Source organism: Nesoenas mayeri, assembly GCF_963082525.1.
Source record: "Nesoenas mayeri genome assembly, chromosome: 18".
In the NCBI taxonomy this organism is placed as follows: domain Eukaryota; kingdom Metazoa; phylum Chordata; class Aves; order Columbiformes; family Columbidae; genus Nesoenas; species Nesoenas mayeri.
Window position 1 is genome coordinate 7,612,641 of NC_137566.1, and position 18,830 is coordinate 7,631,470.

At 48.3% G+C, this 18,830-nt stretch overlaps 2 protein-coding genes across 12 annotated transcripts in view; one reads left to right on the forward strand and one right to left on the reverse strand.

Annotated features, from left to right (window-relative positions):
• SPTAN1 (spectrin alpha, non-erythrocytic 1) overlaps positions 1-5,210 on the forward strand; it is a 45,940-nt gene extending 40,730 nt beyond the window's left edge. For all 6 annotated transcript variants that reach the window (XM_080355658.1, XM_080355655.1, XM_080355656.1 and 3 more), the window contains 6 exons: positions 2,049-2,103; positions 2,596-2,792; positions 3,102-3,155; positions 3,566-3,712; positions 4,041-4,188; positions 4,888-5,210. In XM_080355658.1, the coding sequence (XP_080211784.1) occupies positions 2,049-2,103; positions 2,596-2,792; positions 3,102-3,155; positions 3,566-3,712; positions 4,041-4,188; positions 4,888-5,013 (727 nt within the window). In that variant the 3' untranslated portion in view covers positions 5,014-5,210. The remainder of the gene's footprint in view (positions 1-2,048; positions 2,104-2,595; positions 2,793-3,101; positions 3,156-3,565; positions 3,713-4,040; positions 4,189-4,887) is intronic.
• On the reverse strand, positions 5,204-12,528 carry DYNC2I2 (dynein 2 intermediate chain 2). 6 transcript variants are annotated; one of them, XM_080355662.1, is made up of 10 exons: positions 11,880-12,528; positions 11,495-11,749; positions 10,815-10,924; positions 8,947-9,104; positions 8,404-8,513; positions 7,499-7,666; positions 6,841-7,073; positions 6,097-6,254; positions 5,495-5,563; positions 5,204-5,378 (listed from the first exon to the last, which is right to left on the reverse strand). In XM_080355662.1, the coding sequence occupies exons 1-10, from the start codon at positions 12,462-12,464 to the stop codon at positions 5,302-5,304; spliced, it is 1,923 nt and encodes a 640-aa protein (XP_080211788.1). In that variant the 5' UTR covers positions 12,465-12,528; the 3' UTR covers positions 5,204-5,301. The 6 variants fall into 6 exon arrangements, with proteins under 6 accessions (XP_080211788.1, XP_080211790.1, XP_080211787.1 ...); XM_080355664.1 differs by having other exon boundaries at positions 5,204-5,563; positions 12,387-12,528; XM_080355661.1 differs by having other exon boundaries at positions 5,204-5,563.
• Between the last annotated feature and the right edge of the window lie 6,302 nt (positions 12,529-18,830).

Here is an 18,830-nt window from a genome sequence, read left to right on the forward strand (position 1 = left end):
TCATAATAAAAGGGTGGAATCTCTGCAGATAACTGTGCTTCTTATGTGCTCTGTAACCATCGCAGTGTCTTGTGTTCTGCTGTTTCTGACAGATAAAAATAATTCGCCCCATTTTTGTTGTACAGTTTAATGGAACCAAGCAGATTTTCCTGGAACGGATGCCCAATTCTCTGCTCCTTTGTAAAGTCGTTTTGTAGATTAGTTCTGGTATCTGAGAACGAGCGAACAGAAAGGAGCCATTTACTAAAAGCCATAGGGTCAGAGTTGGAGATCACCATGCCAAGCTCTTTTGTTGAACAAATTACCAGCAGGCCGCTGATACGCCGGGCAGGGTTTGCCCTTAATTCTGCGTGACTAGATAAACGCAGCCCGAGCTCAGAGAGGCGCTGGCTGCGCTCGGCCTGCCTGGGCAGAGGGGCGGCAGAGCTGCCGAGGAGCCTCGAGACCCGAGCTGTTGAGCGTCCCGCACCGCTCGTGCACACCCGGTGCTGCATGGAGGGTGTTTTTGGGGTCAGGAGAGAGAAGGATTTGGAGTTTAAAGAAGCCGTAGAGGAATTAACTGCAAGAGTTCAGTTTGTCTCTTAGCAAGAGTCTCACTTTTGTGTGACTTACAGAAAAATAATACAATTTAAAAATTATTGTTGTGTATGTGCAACCAGCATTGGAATAATTTCCCTTCATTAAGTACTTGCTCGTGTTTGCTGCAGGGTGCTGCTGGCTTGGAGTGTGGCTCCGCTGCAGTGGCCGTGTTTGGATGTGTTCTTTCCTCTGTTCTTTCTTCCTTCTTTTTTGGCATTTACTTGGTTTCTTTTCTTTGACTAGCATAGCGTATCGTCGTGTCATTCGTGTCTATCAGTATGAAGTTGGGGATGATCTATCTGGAAGGTTTTTTTTCCTCTTATTTTCTTACCTCACTTTGGTTTTCAAACGCACCCTTTAATTCCAAGGCTCGCTTTCCTTCCAACTAACTCACGGCTTAGAGATGCTTGGAGGTTTGTTTCCCTGTTGACTCCTGGTTGGTTCCCGGTTCCCTGCTCGGGGTCCTGGGCCTGCGCTTCGTCTCTGCAGACACACGTTGACTCTGAGCGTAACCCTATGCTGAGAATCACCTGGGTGTTTGGTGCATTTTCATTGCTACAGAGTGATTCAGCGCTTGAAATCCCCTTCTTAAGAAGCTCAAAAGCACGTAGGATAGATTTCAGTGGGGATGAAAACCTGAGTTTAGTGACGTAAATACCAGTGACTTAAGTTTTGGGAACTTAGACGCTGCAGACCCCAGGGGAGGCCAGACCTGCTGTCCCTGCGCGGGCCACTGGGAAGCCCCCATGCGTTGGAAGCACAGAGGTTCTGAAACGCTGCTGCTTACAGGTTGCTTAGGATCCTGGGGGGAAAAAAGCAGCATCCAGAGACTTTCCCTGTCTTGTCCATACGATGTAGATCTTGGAGACCATCCCCACAGCGGTGGGGTGGGGGCTGCAGTTGTGCCCCACGCTCCGTGGGAGATCAGACTGAGAGGGGTGGCCGGGCCCGCTGTGCTGTTCTGTGGGAACTGTGCCACATTAAGATGACTCTTAAACCAAACCAGTAGTTTTCATAGATCGTTGTCCCCCGTTTTCTCCCCACGTAACACACCCCTGTAGAGCTCCTGTCCCGTACTGGCCAATAGAGCCCGTCTCCGGGGACTCACCTGTAGCTGGTGTGTGTGTGTGCTGGGCACGGGGGGTGGGACTGCACTCAGTTTCTAATTCCATGAGGTCCAGTAAAACGGGCGCTTTGGATCTGGCATGAAGTGTGGCTGCTGATCGCGGTGCCGTTCAAATGGGGCTAGAAATTAACTATATAAAGAAATAAGTATCAAACGAGATGTACACGTGTCAGTCTGAAATAGGATGAGTCAGAACAAACAAAACACAAAAAGTGTTTATATATCTGCAGGAGAATAACACCATTGTAAGGATTTTTAATTTCAAGGAAGGACTGTTAATTTCAAGCCCCACCTGTCATTTTTTTGGGAGAAGTGCTTGTTCTCACTATGACTCTGTGTTTAGGTCTTGTATGGTGGAGGAATCGGGAACGCTGGAATCGCAGCTGGAAGCCACTAAAGTAAGTGATGCTCACTCACCTCCTGCTGAAACACCTTCCCCAACGGGTGACTTGGGAACACGGGGTGGGAATGGAAATGCCTGTAATTGTGTGGCAAAATCTTAGATGTTTTTACACATTTTGAACACTGAAGAGACCTTTGGGATGACCTGTTTATGTACCTGGTGTCTACTTATATCACAAGCCGTTCAACAACACTGATGCCGTTTTCCTTTTTGCTCTTTTTTCTAAATGAGCAGGGTAGGGCAGAGAGGAGACGATATTTTCAGTACCTTTCCTAATAAGAGGGATTTTTTGTCTCAAGAACTGTTTTGCAAGCCTGTTTCCAATAGTGTCCACGAAGAGGAACGTTGTTTTGAATACTATTTTACAAATCACAGTATTATGTGTATATAATCCCTTCCTCCCCTGCCAGCCTGTGCTTTAACATGTTCTTTTTAAGACTGTTTCCTTGCACTTCTTGATTTTCTCCTCTTCTCTCCCTCGTAACAGCGCAAGCACCAGGAGATCCGAGCTATGAGGAGCCAGCTGAAGAAGATCGAGGACCTCGGGGCGGCCATGGAAGAGGCGCTTATCCTGGACAACAAATACACGGAGCACAGCACCGTGGGGCTGGCGCAGCAGTGGGACCAGCTGGACCAGCTGGGGATGAGGATGCAGCACAACCTGGAGCAGCAGATTCAGGCTCGGTATTGTCCACCCCACGTGCCTAAAACCAAACCTCGCACGGTCTGCGCTAACGAGTCTCTCCTGTGCTCTACGGGGTGCAGCGAGCTTGTGAATCCCACCACCTCCTGGCTCCCTCCAGGGGGACGCAGCAGTTTGGAAATAGTTCCTGTTGGCCGTTAGCAATTACGAGATCTCAGCGGAATTTATTCTGTTGAGCTGTGGTGGTGTTTGTCCTCACCTTCTGACGCAAACGCTGGCTTGGGGCAGATGGACTCAGCAGAGTCCTGCAGTTTAGGACCCGTTCACGAGCTTTGCTGCTTCCTTTTCAGAAACACAACCGGAGTCACCGAGGAGGCCCTGAAGGAGTTCAGCATGATGTTCAAGTGAGTGGCAGCAAAGCGCGCCAGAGCAGCGCTCGGGGGGATTTCTGGCGCGTGGGTGGCTCCTGTTCACAGGCTGGCTGATGGGTTTGTGGCGGAGCCGCTGTGTCTCTGCCAGATGGCAGGAGGCTCCAGAGCCGCGCGCTGCTGGCACAGCCCGGCCAGAGCCGCTCCTGGGCACACTGGCCTGTGGAACTGGGAGTGCCAATGCATTCCAGCTGGGAATACCCCCAGTTCAGATGATTTTTAAGCAAAGTAAACAATATATCCTTACGTATGTTAGATAGACCTATTTATTGATTCAAGCTCACCTGTCTAGAACAGTGGACTAGTTACGTGGTTTAGTTCGCAGCCCACTTTGGAGCTTTTAGTACTCAACAACTGACACTTAAAAATGTTGGCTTTGTTTTTAGGCACTTTGACAAGGACAAGTCTGGACGACTTAATCACCAGGAGTTCAAGTCTTGCTTGCGCTCTCTGGGCTACGACCTGCCTATGGTGGAGGAAGGGGAGCCAGACCCGGAGTTTGAGTCTATTCTTGACACTGTGGATCCCAACAGGTACATGGGTTGGACCTTTTATTTTTATATTGCACAACATTTTATTGGGAGCCTTTGGGAGGTCAGCAGGAAGGTCTGTCACAGGCTGAGGACTTTGCTTTCTTCTGTTGAGGAGAGGCTGTGGTGGTTTTCACAATCAATTACGTTAAATGGTCTCCATAAAGGTAAGAAAGATGGACACTTGTAAGGAAGAAATTCCCTTTAGAAAGTGATCTGGTGTTAAGACTTTCGTTCCTCCCAGAAGAGCTAAAGCCTCTCAGGAGGGCACGGGAGCGCCGTGCTCTGGGTGTTAAGGGACAGCAGAGTTCACGCTGTGTTTCGCCGGCAGGGACGGACACGTCTCGCTGCAGGAGTACATGGCGTTCATGATCAGCCGGGAAACGGAGAACGTGAAATCCAGCGAGGAGATCGAGAGCGCTTTCCGTGCGCTCAGCTCCGAGGGGAAGCCCTACGTGACCAAGGAGGAGCTCTACCAAGTAAGTTCTGGTTGCGGCCCACCAGGGAGGAACACACAGAGGCTTTTTGTTTGTGGGTTATTAACAAAAACCAGCACTAATTGCTTGGAGGCTCGTGTCGCTGTAATTGAGTCAGTTCTTGACCTGCCAGGGTATCCTGTGCAGCAAACGCAGAAACGGTAACAGCCCTACCCAGCTGCTTTTGTGGTTCTGTAGAGGAAAAGCTTTTAACTGCCAAAGAACTCAGGTTGAGTAAAACAAGAGCTACACCAGGGCCTGGGAAGGGAGCGTGTTTGCTAGGTCTGTCCTCAGAAACTTGTGCTTCCCTTTCATCACCTGGCAGACTAGAGGGAGATGTTTCTCCAGTGATTCAAAGGAGAAACTTAAGCCTGAGCTCAGTGTGAACATCTCCTCCCTCTCACGGCCCTGCCAAGACAGCAAGTTTTTCCTGTCTGAACCCCACAAGCTGGCAGGGAAATAAAGAGGTTGCGCTTCTTCCTTGTATCAGTTACCGGTTCTGTTTTCTCCTGGGTGGGAAAACTCAGGTCAGACCTTCCAACCCTCACCCAAACGGTGCAAATGTTTCCCTGCCGGGTGCAGTTCTGCTGCTCCGAGCTGTGCCCCGGGCAGGACGGCCTCTGAACGCCCTCCCCGGCCTCTGAACGCCCCCCGCGCAGCCTCAACGCGCCCGTCTCCATCTCCACGCTCTTTGTCTTTCAGAACCTGACCCGGGAACAAGCCGATTACTGCATCTCTCACATGAAGCCCTACATGGACGGCAAGGGCAGGGAACTGCCTTCTGCCTACGACTACATAGAATTTACACGTTCACTCTTTGTGAATTGATCTAAAACACTAGTACCAAAAGGTGCAAAGAACATGCTCACGTTTGCTGATGATAGCTCTGCATGTGTCTCTCTTCGTGTTCTACAATAATCAATGTTATTTTATGATGATGTAACCTGAAACTGCTTAGCTTAAAACTCTTAGGGAAAATAAATATATTGCAGTGTGCTTCAATAAAAGTTACTGGTCGAACCACAGCAGCTTGTGTTTAATGGTTAAATGGAAATTTAACGGTTACGTGGATGAAATTCCAGCTGGTGTAGTTACGTGTGGGCAACTTTTCCTGAGTCAGAGCAAGTTGTGTTGCTGCCTCAGTCCGTGATCTCGTTCGCCAGCTGCTCCAGGCGACTCTGCTCCCGGGGTCCCTGCTCAGTGAAGTCAGAGCTCAGGCGCCAGACTCTGAGGGTGCCGGTTCCGTCCCCTGCTGCCAGCAGCCCGGGGTGCTTGGCGTTGAATTCCAAACAGTAGACGGGGCGCTCACCTGCCGCCTGCTTCAGGGACACCGCAGGCTTCTGCGAGCTCTTCTCGAAGTCAAACAGGTGCACATCTCCTGTAAAACATACAAAATCCGCTGCCACAAATGTTTATTTAACACATCTGCTTAGTCTGGAACTTCAAGTGGTTCTTTTTAAGCTGTTTTCCCCCCTCGATGCTCTCTCGGCTGTGAAGGTTTATTCTGCTCTCAAGAGAACTGAAACCAGCTTCCCTAATTCTGTGAAATCTCTCTTAATTCAAAAATGGTTGGGTAATTTTCTAAGGAAAAAGTTATTGTTTTAAACCAGTAGCTCTAGAAGCAAATACCAAAAGCAAGGAAGCCAGAAGTAAGTTTCAGGCAGAGCAATCTTGCCGTGTCGGAGCTCTGTGAATGGCTGTGGCAGCACAAGCAAAGGTATCATCAAAAGTGAAAAATAAGTGACTGAATCATCTGGCTACAGTTAGAAATCACTCCATTATAGTAATCACACAGTACAAACAATGGTCACTGCTTGTGGGAAATACTAATCAGTACAATTGACTTGTACGAATTAATACCCAGCACAATCTGAAGGTTATGTCTGAGAAAAGGCACCTGCAGTTACTTGCCTTCCCCAGATGCAGCTGCGAAGACCAGCGGTCGAACTGGAGACCAGCGCACACAGAAGAGGTATTTCTTTGATAACTGAAGGGAAATGAGGGGTTGTGTCTGTAACATGGAGTGCAGGTGAACTTGTCCGTCAGTCCCACAGCTCAGAAAGAGGTTCCTGGGGGAGAGAGGAAGCAAGAAACAACTTTATAGGTTTTATTGCTAAGGATATAGAACAAAATTCACTGAAGGAGTGTGATCTTGGACAATATCACTGCTTTGCAAAGGTCTGATTGTGTCCTAAAGCAGCAATTTCCAAGCCATACCCTGGGATGGGTTCTGTAGAGACACAGCTTTGTTACTGCCCTCAATTAAGCTTAATGAGGGTTGGGGTGTTGATGGTGGGTTGTGGGCTGGGGATGCCGGGGAAGTGCTGAGCTAGACCAGGCGTTGTGAGCGCCGTGTGTGCCTCACGCAAATGAAATGCAAACCTGGACTGTCAGCATGTTTCACAGAAATGTCGCTTGGGGCCTTTTCCACGGCTGCATGTTACTTATTTTGTGCCCACACGCAGCACTCGAGTGGGCAGCTTCACCAGAGCCAATGGACGTTCATTCTCCCACAACAGGAAGCTACTTGATCAAGTTCCCAGTGCTGGGTGATCATTGTTTGGAAATCGTGCACACACCACCCCCCGCAGCAGCAATTTGAAAAACACACGTGCAGAGCCAGGCAGTGACTCGGTGCCAGTTCCCAGCACTCGCCTGTGGAAGGGCGAGCAGCTGACGGAGTAGACGGGCCCGCCGTGCGGGGAGAAGGCGAGCTCGGCCGGCGCCCGGAGCGGAACGGAGCCGCCCGGCTGGTGCAGAGCCAGCGCCTCGGCCGCAGTGGAGCACTTCAGGGAAAAGCCGCTTTCCAGACCGACAACGAACACGCGGGGATCGAAGAGTGAAAAAGAGAGCGAGGTCACACCCACGGCAGCGTCTCCCCGGGCGAACTGGGAGAAAGAGACAAACCTGTTGTGAGCAGGGGCTGCAGTGACCCGCCCTGCGGTTACAGCAGCACAAACCAGCCTGCCCGGAACCCAGCGAGCTGCACAACTCACACCAGCAACGATGTTTGTGGTGCAGGTCAGCCTTTCACCCCTGCAGCATCCTCCTACACAGGGATTCGTGTGAGTTAATGTTATTGTGAGCAAGTTCTCCAAGACAGCAGCTTCTCCTTAGAGCACAGCAAAACTTCTGCTGTAGCCTGTCTTCCAAAGAGCTATTTCAGCACGGGAAAGGAGATGGGGACCATGGTTTAGCACATTATGTTCAACAGAGGCTTTTCCTGGCCCTTCCCATGTGAAGGACAAGCTCCTCCATGTGTGCTCCAGAGCTGTTTTTGTTAAGTCAGCGCTCTGTGAACTGCTGCACTCACCTTCTTCAGCTGAGTGCTGCGCGGGATCTGCTGAGCCACCACGGCGAACCCTTCAGCCAACACCAACCGACCATCTCGCTCCTCCCTCCACACCAGGATCTTTCCGTCCGTCGAGACGCTCAGCAGCCGGCAGCGCGTCCCGTGCTCTGCCTCAGGTAACCAGTTAACCTGTCCCAAACGCCACGGGCTCACGCCGAGGGGACTGTCACAACCGCCAACCCGCGCCTGGCACCCTGTGGTCCCCTGGCCCGCCGGGACAGCGTGGGAGCGGTGCCAGGCGGCAGCCGGGGTGCCGGTGCCAAACCAGCTCCTGCCGGGCGCTGGCACAGACAGACACGCTGGGGAGAAACGCGGTTGGGTGTTCAGGGTGCAATTCTGAATTGCAGTTTCTGTGGTTCACCCGCCAGCACTTCTGAGACACGGTAGTTACAGCACCGTCATCCAGCTACAAACAGCCGCGTTTTCCTGACTTTGAGGTAAGACACAGATTACCCAGAGTCACAGGACTCCAGGAGGACCAAAAAACCACTGGGAAGCCAGACTGCAGGACGAGTTGTGACCCTTCTGTGTAGCTCCAAGCTTCCAACTGAGGATCAGTGATACTTTGCTACTTAATTTTGAAACCACTACGAGTATCAGCTGTGTCTGCTTCAATAAACAGTTACAGAATAGGAATGGACCTACTCTTCGTTTATCCCAAATGGAGAAAAGTTATTTTTACTTAGAAGTGCCCATTTTAGCAAACACCTGTTCAGCAGCTGGACTTGGAGGAAAACAGCCAACAGAAAGAGGACATAACCAGTGAAATGTAACAGCCGCAGGCTGAGCACCAGCAAGGTGAACAACTGCGAGTAGGAAATAGAGCAACAGCAGCTCTCGCCTCCCCCAGGCGCGTGTGCGGTTACCTGGTAGACCGGATCGGTGTGAGTGTCGTCCGTCATCCCCGTCCTCCAGATCAGCGGGTCTTCTGTCCGGCTGGTGTCCCACACCACCAGCTCCCCGCTGAACAGGCCACCTTGAAGGACAAAGAGAAAACATCTGAGGTCTAATAGCTCAAAAGAAATGCACAAATGAAGCTCTGGCGGAAGCGGGCCCGCCGGCTTCAAAGGACTGGCAGCTCTATGCAGGGCACAGTCAGCTCTAGTGTAGGAGAACCCAGCCCTACCGAAACGAGTATGAGCTTAAGTGGACTCTTCCCACTTAGAAGGGAATTCAGCCCTCATGTATCATGTCTCTGAGGAGATGACATTAAGGCAGATGTCACTGAAAAAGCAGCAAGTCCCAGCTCCCACTCCAGAAGCAACAGCTACTGGGTGTTGGTTTGGGGAGCTGCAACACCGTCACTTCTGTGAGAAATCTGAGGCTGAGCTGAGAGAGACACAAAAATCTTCCAAGCTGCAGGAAATGCGGGTACATTTCAGGTAGGATCTGAGGTACGAGTGACCCACCAGCTATCAGCGAAGGCCGGGAGGGGTGGAAAGCCACACACATGACAGAACTGGGGACATCCACCACGAGGTCAGGGCGCTGCGCGTTCAGCCCTCTCCTGTCCAGATTCCAGGTACAAATGTAGGATTTTTCTGTGCTCCAGTCCCCATCGTCCAGCCTGAAGAAGAGAAAGTTATGTATGCCTGAGCTGGTCTGGTCGGCAGAGAATCCCGGGCTAGCGGAGTTCTGCTCTGCCTGACTCATCACTTAAACGTGTTGCTTTGTGGCTGGAAGGAAAACTGAGGTGAAGGGATCATGGAGTGATGAAACTTCTCTGCAGGCTACAGTACATGTCAGTGCAGTTACAGAACAAAGTGCCAACAAATACGTCTCAGATATAATTCACTGTTCCAAGACCTACTAACTGTTCAAATAATGGGAACAATCTTACAGGGCACATACAGAAAGTTGCTGTATTTGGGAATGAAAATCCAAAGAGATCAAAGAGCTGCTGATTTACAAACTGGCTGAGCTGCAAACCACGTTTCCTCTAGAGGAGCCCTCGAAGACCCAGGGTCTGAGATACACAGCGAGGAAATATCTTCCCTGGAGGACTGAGAGGGGCTGAACAGACTTACCGAGTCTTGGCCTAAGATAAGCAGCGTGATTTGAAGTCTGGGAACAGAGAACTTTCTTCACACCCACCAAACAGTGTTGATGACCCCGCACAAATCACACCGCACCCCACGGCTCTCAGTCCAGCCCTACGCCCATCGTACTTGCTTACCGCAAATGGATCATGAATTATTCATTACTCTGGGATGGTAATGGACACCTGCCACTGTACTTGGTTATTTTTACCTGTTTCATTTATCACACGCTTACCAAAATGTGATGTATTCTGTCACTAGCACCACACTGACCAATGTGATGTCCCGTCTCACTACAAGGAGACGATACAGAGGACAGATCTACAGAACAGTCAGTGGTCAGGGCAGGAAGCCAAGATTTTTAGCCTGACTTCTACTGCCTTTATTTGATGCTCTTAATTACTTTATTGGAAGATATATGATCAAATAAAAGGAGCAATTTTTAATTCAATGGGTAGTTCATCTGTGAAACTCCTTATTGTTGTAGATGCTAAAAGTTTACAGAGATTCAGAGAGACTGAAAGTTCATGGAAGGGAATTCTGCCAAGGTAACCACAGACACCACAGTCTCATCTGAAAATAGCTCTGGACTGGGAAAGCAGAAGGAGCAAGTAACATACAGGTTTGCCCGGTTTTACTCTCCCCTACACATTCACTCATGGATACCCATTTGCTGGGGCTTTTAATTGAAGGAAACCACAGGGGACAGAAAAAGGAATCGGGGAGCAGGAGGGCACAGAAAGGAGAAGCTGCTACACACATTCCATGGGTTACATGCAAGTTTTGTCCAACTCTCATTTCAGAAATTCTTAAATGGTTGTTGGCATCAGGCGCAGGTGTGAACGAGCGCCAGGATACGCTGGCGTGCTGAGAGCACATTAAAAATACATGATCTTCAATGAAGATAAGCACGTACTTCCAAAACTCACTCATGTATATTTGCAAGTGCATCAGCTTTTTACATTTTCTCCTCACATAAAATCTACCTAGAAACAAAGTAGTAAGAGTGTATATGTATCCATTTTCGAGCCAGAGGGGTGAGGGGTAGAAGAAATAAAAGCCATAATTTAAGACTGCCCTGAGATTTTGTTGGTTTGAACATCAATTCTTTAACTTGCATAAGGTGTGCATTATACGTCTAGTTCATTACTGCAGAAAAGTGAACATACCTAGAACTCAGGTCATCCTGAGGGCGCAGCTGAGGGTGATGTGAAGTCTGAGTCCATTCGGATACTCACCGTCCGTATGAACACGCAACAACAGACCCGGTTGCGTTCCATGAGACGCTGGTAACCTGTAGGTTTCGATCCTGAGCCTCTGCGTATGACAACGTATGCAAACACAACACCTGGAGGAGAGCAAATGCAGGCACTGCAACAGTTGCCTTTTAATTACCTTTGCACAGTTCAGGGGCTGCACAATTCTGGGAGGTTGTGCCCTAAAGATTTACAGCAGCACCCCAGGTATGAGTTGGGCACTCGCTAAGCTTCCCAAGCAATGGTTTGCAAACAATGGTACCAATGTGTGCTGACTGATACAAATTGCTTCCACTCTTGAACATTGTATGATAAACAAATATAATCTAAATAGGAAGAGCTGCCGAATCAATGGCTGCAGCTGCTCCCAGACAACTGCTGGTCTGACGTGGGGCTACTGGAAGCTGAAGATAAACCTACACCGACTGCAGACTTGCCTCTCACAAAGCTGTGGCAACAGTCGCTAGCAGGACAAACAGTTTTACCACACAAGGCCAGTCCACAACCAAGGGAGCAAGCTGGAGGAAAAACCAACTAGTAATTTCTAATGAGTAGAATCCGGCAAGAACAATCACAGCAGTAAGAAACAGAGCTAACAAGTTAGAGCCACTGCAACCAGCTCTGCTTGGGTAATGAGAAGGATCTGAATTCTGTCAACTTACTGTTTCGTTCTGATCTGTCCAGTTCACTTCAAAGCCATCGAAGGCTCGGCTTTTCCAGTTTTTATTCAGCTCTTTGATGACAGCGTCCTCCACTCTCTGAAGGAAGGACAGAAGGCCAGCGTAATCTACATGGGCTTCTTGCTGGAAGTCTTGGGCAGCATCTTTGCTGTGATCCGTCTGCACACCGGCATCTCGGCTGGTATGAGATTGTGCTGCAGCTTCTGCTGTTGATATTTTTGCAGTCTGGCAGCTTTTCTAGTAAAAAAAAGACAGAGACTCTATAATCCAAACAGAAAAAAAATGAGAGTGCTGCACAAAACATTCAAAGCACAGGGACACTGGAGCACACACGCACAGCTCTGGTCCGCGGTTAAAAGCAGGGCACCTGTGTAAGCGTTGGGGTGTCGGGGATATTTGTGTGACCGTCACACGCTCTGTGAGGCTGAGCTGCCCCAGTGCCAGTCAAACCCAGGCCGTGTGCTCTCCAGCGTGGAACCGGGCGGTGAGAGATGCACAAAGACCCTTCAGAGGAAAGAGCAAACCCCGAACACGGAGACACCTGCAGTGGTACCTGCTCTCGAACTACCCAGCCCGCCAGGCTGTGGCAGCTGCACCAGTGTTTCTTTGCCAGTTTGTACAAAGGGCCTAGATCAGTAAAACGCTGCCACAGGGCAGAACCAGCGGGCAGACCCGGTACCGGCAGGATGCAAACTCCCCGCGGAAAGGTCTGCGGCCCCCGCCGCGCTGAACCAGCGGGACCCGAGGGAGGCTCACGGAGGGGGCGAGTCGGGGCGGAGGGGAAGGAGGAAGCGCCGCGGGCCTCACAGCCGCCTCGGGCCCGGCCCCTCCCGGGGGTACAGGAGCGAGCCCGAGCCCGCCCGGGGTCTCTCACCGCCTCGCAGCCCGCGCTCCGAGCGCTCCGCCACAGCGACTGCACGTCGGCGCCGGGCGCCGTCCCGTCCGCGAACATGGCGGCGAGCGGGGCCGCGGCACGGCGAGCTCCCACCGCCCGCTCCGCGGGTTCCCATGGAAACGGGCGAGGCGCGGCGGGATGACGTCACCCGGAGCGACGGGACCGCTGGCCTGCGGGCAGTAAACTTACCCGGGCGGTGCCATGTTGGGGAAGGGCACGGAGCGTCTGTGACGGGCGGGCGGCGGCTGCATGTGGCGGCGGAGTACGGGCTGCCCCGCACCGGCGGGTGCCTCGGCCGATACCTTTGTTAATGCTGTAGGTCCGGTGAGGGCTTCTCCTTCCCCTTCGGCTGCCACAGCCGTGCCCGCCGGGGGCACAAGTGGCGGCACAGACGAGAGGGCGCAAGGGCTGCCAGGAGTTAAGATGGCGCCGGGGGCTGGGGGAACGACAAAGCCGATGGCGGGGCGGCCCGGGCCGCACTGTGAGGAGAACCATGGTTGAGAGCAATCCCGCTCCACCCTCCAAGGAGGAATTATTCGTGATGTGAGAAACATAATTATAAATCCGCCACTTCGGTTAGTGTGTACGGCGTGTTCCTGCCGAGGAAATGGAGACGGGGAGTCCGCTTCGAACACACGTGCAAAGCCTGGTGTGCGTTCTGACTTCCTTGCTTTTTACTTGCATTGGTTTTGATGAGGGAATTGCGTTAATTGTTGCTGTGGGTGAATTAGTTTCACGTCGCTGCACGCCGGCTGGGTTGCCGGTGCTGGGGAGCACCAGGGAGCTGTAGTTACACGGGTACAACATCTGCCAGGGGTGCAGGTACAGCTGGACACCGTTTGTGCTGCTTCTGTCTGCAGAAACATGTACTGGTGCCACAACTTCCTTAAGCACAGTCGTATCTGTCAGGAGTTATCACTGATGGGGTTTTTTCTAACTGGAAGAACTTAACGATGAACACACAGGCTAAATTTAGCCCTGGCATAGGCAGGCACAGATGCAATAGCTTCAGCGGGGTTATTCCTGCTGGTGCTGGGACGGAGTTTGTCCTGTATGTAAAAATCAAGATTGCAGGATACAGAGTAGGCGCCTGTGAGAACAGATGTAGCGCTGCCTCAGCACGTGTGAATCCGTGTATGTCAAAGCTGACAGCAAGATCCTTTGGGGAATTTAAAGTACTTTACAAATAGTAAAACTCATGATGAAGAACTATTATAGACACTTTACAGATAGTGAAACTGAAGCACAAAGAGGTTAAATGGCACCTCCTTCAAAAGCAAGGAAAAGAAAGTCCTGATGGAACCGAAGCCTCCAGATTTCCAGTCCAGTTCTTTATATCTGCTGTGGTGCTTCCCCTGGGTTTCCTGGACCTCCATGACTGTCGTACAGCCAAGAACATAAGTGCATTCTTGGGCTGGACGGATGGTCCTTTCAGCCCTGCAGTCTCTGATTAGCACAGGAGTTCGTCTGAATTGCCAGGGTGTAAACTGTGGGTTCAGGTTTGGCATCCCGCGAGGTGGGCAGCAGCTGGTGCCGGTGGCAGCTCTGACAGGCAGCAGGAGGCTGGTTTTTAGTGACGGGATGCGGGTCTGAGCGCTCTCTGCAGCCCATTTCTCCTGTGGGTTCCTGGCACCTCTCTTTTGGTCACTGCTAGATGGACCACTGGTGTGACCAAGACGGGTATTGTTTTCATGTCCTTTTTTCGGTGGTTTTTATCAACTCAAACGTCAGGATGTGAATTACAACACTTAATTACAAAGTATACTCTGCTGTCTTCTTCCACTAATTTTAACACAGGTGAAGCATCTCAAAAGCAAAAGCTCTAGAACTCCTTGTTAGCCAGGTGTCCGTAGCCACGGGTTTGACACCACATTACCATCTTTTATTTCTCATTCAGCTTTCTTTTTCCACCTTGTTTTAAACATCCATTTACCAAGCAGCTGTAAAAGACATAAGAGTATCGGAAACAATGTATTGGTTTTGTCACAGCAGGATTCCAGTCCCTTCTCTGGAGGAAATGCTTGGTATTGTGCCCCACAGTCTTCATTCAAGATCTACACCAGAGTATCACAGACCAGCGCTCTGCTGCTGTTGGTGGTGAAATCCTAGTGCAGCACTTACTGAGAAATGCGTCTGTTTTAAGAGACCAGCAGATTGTCCCGCTTGAAGCTGCAAAACAGTGACAAGATAATCTGTCCCTTAATGAATGAAACAAACATATTTTCTATTCAAATTCAACAATCCTATTTAAAGTACATAAAACGAGCACTGCTGGATGAGTTTTTCTACTGCAAATAGCTAAATGCATTAAGTAGGGGGATTTTCTTAATCTCAATTTACTTTGTGTTGAATAACTGATGCAAAATATTTGAACCAAATAGCAGAGTGCTTTTTAAGAGGTTCTTAATGTCTAAGATTTATCATCTATAAATAGATCATCTTAAGTTGTCACTAAATTATCTTTAATTGGTATGATTAGAACTGCCAAGGAATATTAGTTTGATAGTAAAGTAAATATTACAAGTGTGAATTTATATACAGTCTGTTACCATAATAAAAATGCTGAGTGCAGACTGCAATTTTAAAACTTTAACTTTTCAGAGGGAATTTAAGGAGAAAAGTTTCTGGGGTTTGAGATGGCAAAGTGAGATAAGAAAACGGGAATATGTGAAACAGATAAAAAACATAGCATTTTTTTCAGCAAGTAATATGAAAAGTTACTGCAAATGTTGTACATGTTCCCCATAATGTGGTGCATGTCTGGACTTCTTCCCTGAGAATGAGAAAGGAGCAAAGAGCTCCAGAAGGTGACTGTTCTAACTGCAGTTTAATCCTTCTTTATGCCAATATTTCTGGCTTGCTGGGGTTTCAAGATATCAACAGTATTTCAGTAAGTCATATCTTCCTTTTTCTTTCTGTCAGGGCAGTATCAGATATATAGATGTTTTTGTTTTGACATAGTAACACTATATTGGAAGTGAAATAAAATTAGGGATAACTGGGGGAAGGCTGCTAGTAGCCTGAGGTGTCTAAGTGGCTGTTATCACTGCAGTGCTGATTGGTGCTTTTTCTTCTTCGTGTTGGTGTTGCCCATGATGCTGCTCATACTCAGAATATACCACAAGCATTTATTTTACCCTTGCCAAAGCTCTGCAAGGTAGGGAACTGCTGGTACCATTTTTGGACAGGGAAGATTTCAGGTTTAATGGTTAGATGACTTGGCGAAACATGCTGGGAATTTATGGCAGAAAGAACAGGACGCAAGTAATTGCAGAGCAGTGTTTCAATCATGTATGGTACAAATTTTGTGGATGTATTGCTAATGTAACATCTTATTTCTTTTTGCTAGAGATTTGCGATTTTAGAACATCAGGTATTCACCTGTTCACTAAATCCGCAGGAAGTAAAGGTCACCACAACTGTTTGGTGTTGGGAACATGGTGTCTGTGTAGCCAACCAGATGCTCAGTAGCTTAATGAGGCTTCAGGTCCTTGTGTGGCCTCGGTGTTACCTCAAACTATGTGAATCTTCCAGCTATTGCTTCTCCAGGGCTCATGCGTTTTCTCTGATTTCTCTGTCCCCCCTCCCAAATGTCCCTTTCTGCTTTGAAAACCGTACTTTCAATTTAGGCAGAAAACATCTTGCTATTATTGCTAAAATTCTGTTACACCTAGAGACGTGACGTTATAAAAAGAATCCATCTCCATTAAAATCATAGATCTATCGTGCTTTGTAGAATTAAGAGTTGGGGGGGTCCTTATTAAATATTATGGGTATGATTTCTTGCACTGTACAGGTATTGCCTATCCCATATTCATTCCTTTAATGATAACAAGACAGAGATTTTAGTCAAGCGTAACCAAAACGGGAAGGCGCGCAGGGGAAGCTTGCTTTGTGGCAGGTGTCAGGAAGCTACCGCTGCAGGGACGCAAAGACACCACGCCGGTGGGTTTTGAGTGGCAAGTAAGAGCTGGCACGGGGCCCAGAGCCATGACATATCAACAGAGGTATCTGCGAAAGGCGCAGAATCCCAATTCCAGGCTGTCACAGCGCTCTGAACGCGGCAGCAGCTGGGAGCCTCTGCCTTGGACAGAGGCTTGATGCCGTCAGCGAGGTGACTGGCAGCGTCTCTCTCTTTTCAGACTCAGCATCCTCTAGTTCCTGCTGAGTTGATACCAGCATGCCCACCATCTCATCTCAGAAATAAAAGCACAATCTGGCACGCCACTCTTACAAGGTAGCTGACTTTTCACAGTGCTGACAACACGGAAGAAAATGCTGAGATCCCTTAAATGAATCCCATAGTCAGTGACCACTTATGGCTAAAAATTATTTCTGTTCTGTTCATCGCTTCATCAACTCATGTTCTATCTACAGTATCTCAAACAGTTGTTGGAATTTTAATTGATAGTACGTAGCTGGCTACCTCAAAAAGCATTGCGGACAAGTACTACTCATATGAATAGAACTGGCCATCCTTTGCAGAAGTGTTGTTTCAAAAAAGGACATTCAGAAGTCAGTAGTTACATTCCACTCAGTACCATCAGATTTATACCTATGTAAAGCAAGCAGAATTTGTATGATAGCTCTTGATCGCTCTCCAGAAATCTATGTATTTATTTAATTTTAAGCATGCTACTTTTCTTTACATGTATAAGAATACATTCTTTCTATGAACACTGAACAATCATAGTTTTACTGGGGTATGGATGTGTAATTTAAGAGAATAAAATAATGCTCCTACCGTGACGTTAGCTAATACAGTAGGAAAAACAGATTTGCAAGGGCTCCTTTTCTTGATATAAACTTCACCTCCATTGAGAGGGTTTGTGTATTGTCAGTTTAGCTAGACCAGTAAAATCATCTTACACTTAGTGTGAAAGCCACTTCTGAATATAAATAAAATAATAATATCCCATTTTGATTGGTCTGTTATCCCAAGTATAACAAGAATCCCAAAGGATCTTGGAGCGTATTATGCAAACACACACACAGATAACTTTACAAAATTATGCACCACAGAAAGATTATCACCTTCTCAAACACACATGGAAGATTCAGGGAAGCAGAATATCTTGTATAGATAAACGGGTCTGTCAGTGTGTTTCTACTGCTGCAGAAAATGCCAAGTGATTTGTAATGATCACTTTTTATCACCTCTATAAGGTGGCACTTTTATAACTTTTAGGAGAATGACAGGATAGCAGTCTGGTAGTCAGAAAGAGCAGAATGAACCACTGATACAGCCAGTCTGTGTAACTTTTTCTTTAGCGTGTGTGTAGCATTTCCAACACAAGTCTAACTTAAAATAAAAAAATGAGTGAGAACATGACAAAACGGGGCTTAAGAAGGCATTACTGTGGCTCTCTGTGGAGAAGGGTAAAAGACAATGGCACCAATTACATGCTGGTTTTGGAACTCCATGTAGCCTAAGTCTATTGAAATATATATTTGTAAGCGGGAGTGGTGGGGAGGGAGGAGGCGCTGGAATGAGGCCTGGAGCTGAAATGCTGTCGTAAAGGCAGGAGGAGGAGGGAGGGAGAGCTATAAACTGGCTTCGATCCTCAAATTTATAAAAAGGTCTGGAAACCTTTGAATGCCAAATTATGTGACATCTTTAATTCCTGTTTTTCTTTTGTCCTTAGTTTTCCATTTCATTCACTGAATCTTTTCCTATTTATGCTACCAGGTGTAGAAGCTGGGTTGACTAAAGGCATTTCTATTTTGTTCTCTTCTAGCCTGACAAACTCCTGCTTATGCAACAGATTACACCTTTAATAACACCAGTATAACTGCATCAGTACTTAAAAAATCAACCACATTTCTTAGCATCAACAAGGCCTGAGAGAACTTGCTGCGGTGCTGAGATGTGACAGGAGGCAATTTATAAGGAATTAACTCTGACAGTCACTTTATACAGCTGATTTTCAAAGATTGAGGCACTAAAGATGTGTTAATGAGGGTACTGAGGCTTCATAATTAATTATATTAGCATCTCTTTGTTACTCTCTACAACAGTAGTGCCTGGTTGACATTTCAATGGGAGTCTGGTAGTATTCTTTGTTATTATTATCCAGGAGTACAGTTCTACCTCAGCTCCCAGAGGGACACGCTGCATGTAAATGCCTCTGTGAATTGCAAGGCCCTTTGGATCTCAGTAAAAGCCCTTGAAGGAGACCCTGCTGGAGACTGAATGGATGTCAGGAAAATTTCCCTAGTCTGGAGTCTCCCATCAGATAGGGACTCTCCTCCCCTTTCGTTTCTCATTCCCTCCCCCCTTCTTTTCCACTGTGCTGGTCCTTCTCACAAGGCTTAAGAAAAGCAATATCCAGCGCTTGCTCAATGTTGAGTTCCAAACCTCTAAAGGAAGGAATACTGACCTGAACGAAACAGTGAACAAAGTGACCTGAAAACAGAGAACAT

What these genes read in the sequence shown, in the direction of transcription:
- DYNC2I2 (XM_080355661.1), bottom strand. Translation starts at nt 12,464, where the DNA reads ATGTTCGCGGACGGGACGGCGCCCGGCGCCGACGTGCAGTCGCTGTGG. An exon ending in GGACAGATCAGAACGAAACA is followed by an intron (nt 10,925 to 11,494) that starts GTAAGTTGACAG and finishes GCTCTCCTCCAG; the next exon opens with GTGTTGTGTTTGCATACGTT. An exon ending in CGCAGCTGCATCTGGGGAAG is followed by an intron (nt 5,564 to 6,096) that starts GCAAGTAACTGC and finishes TATGTTTTACAG; the next exon opens with GAGATGTGCACCTGTTTGAC.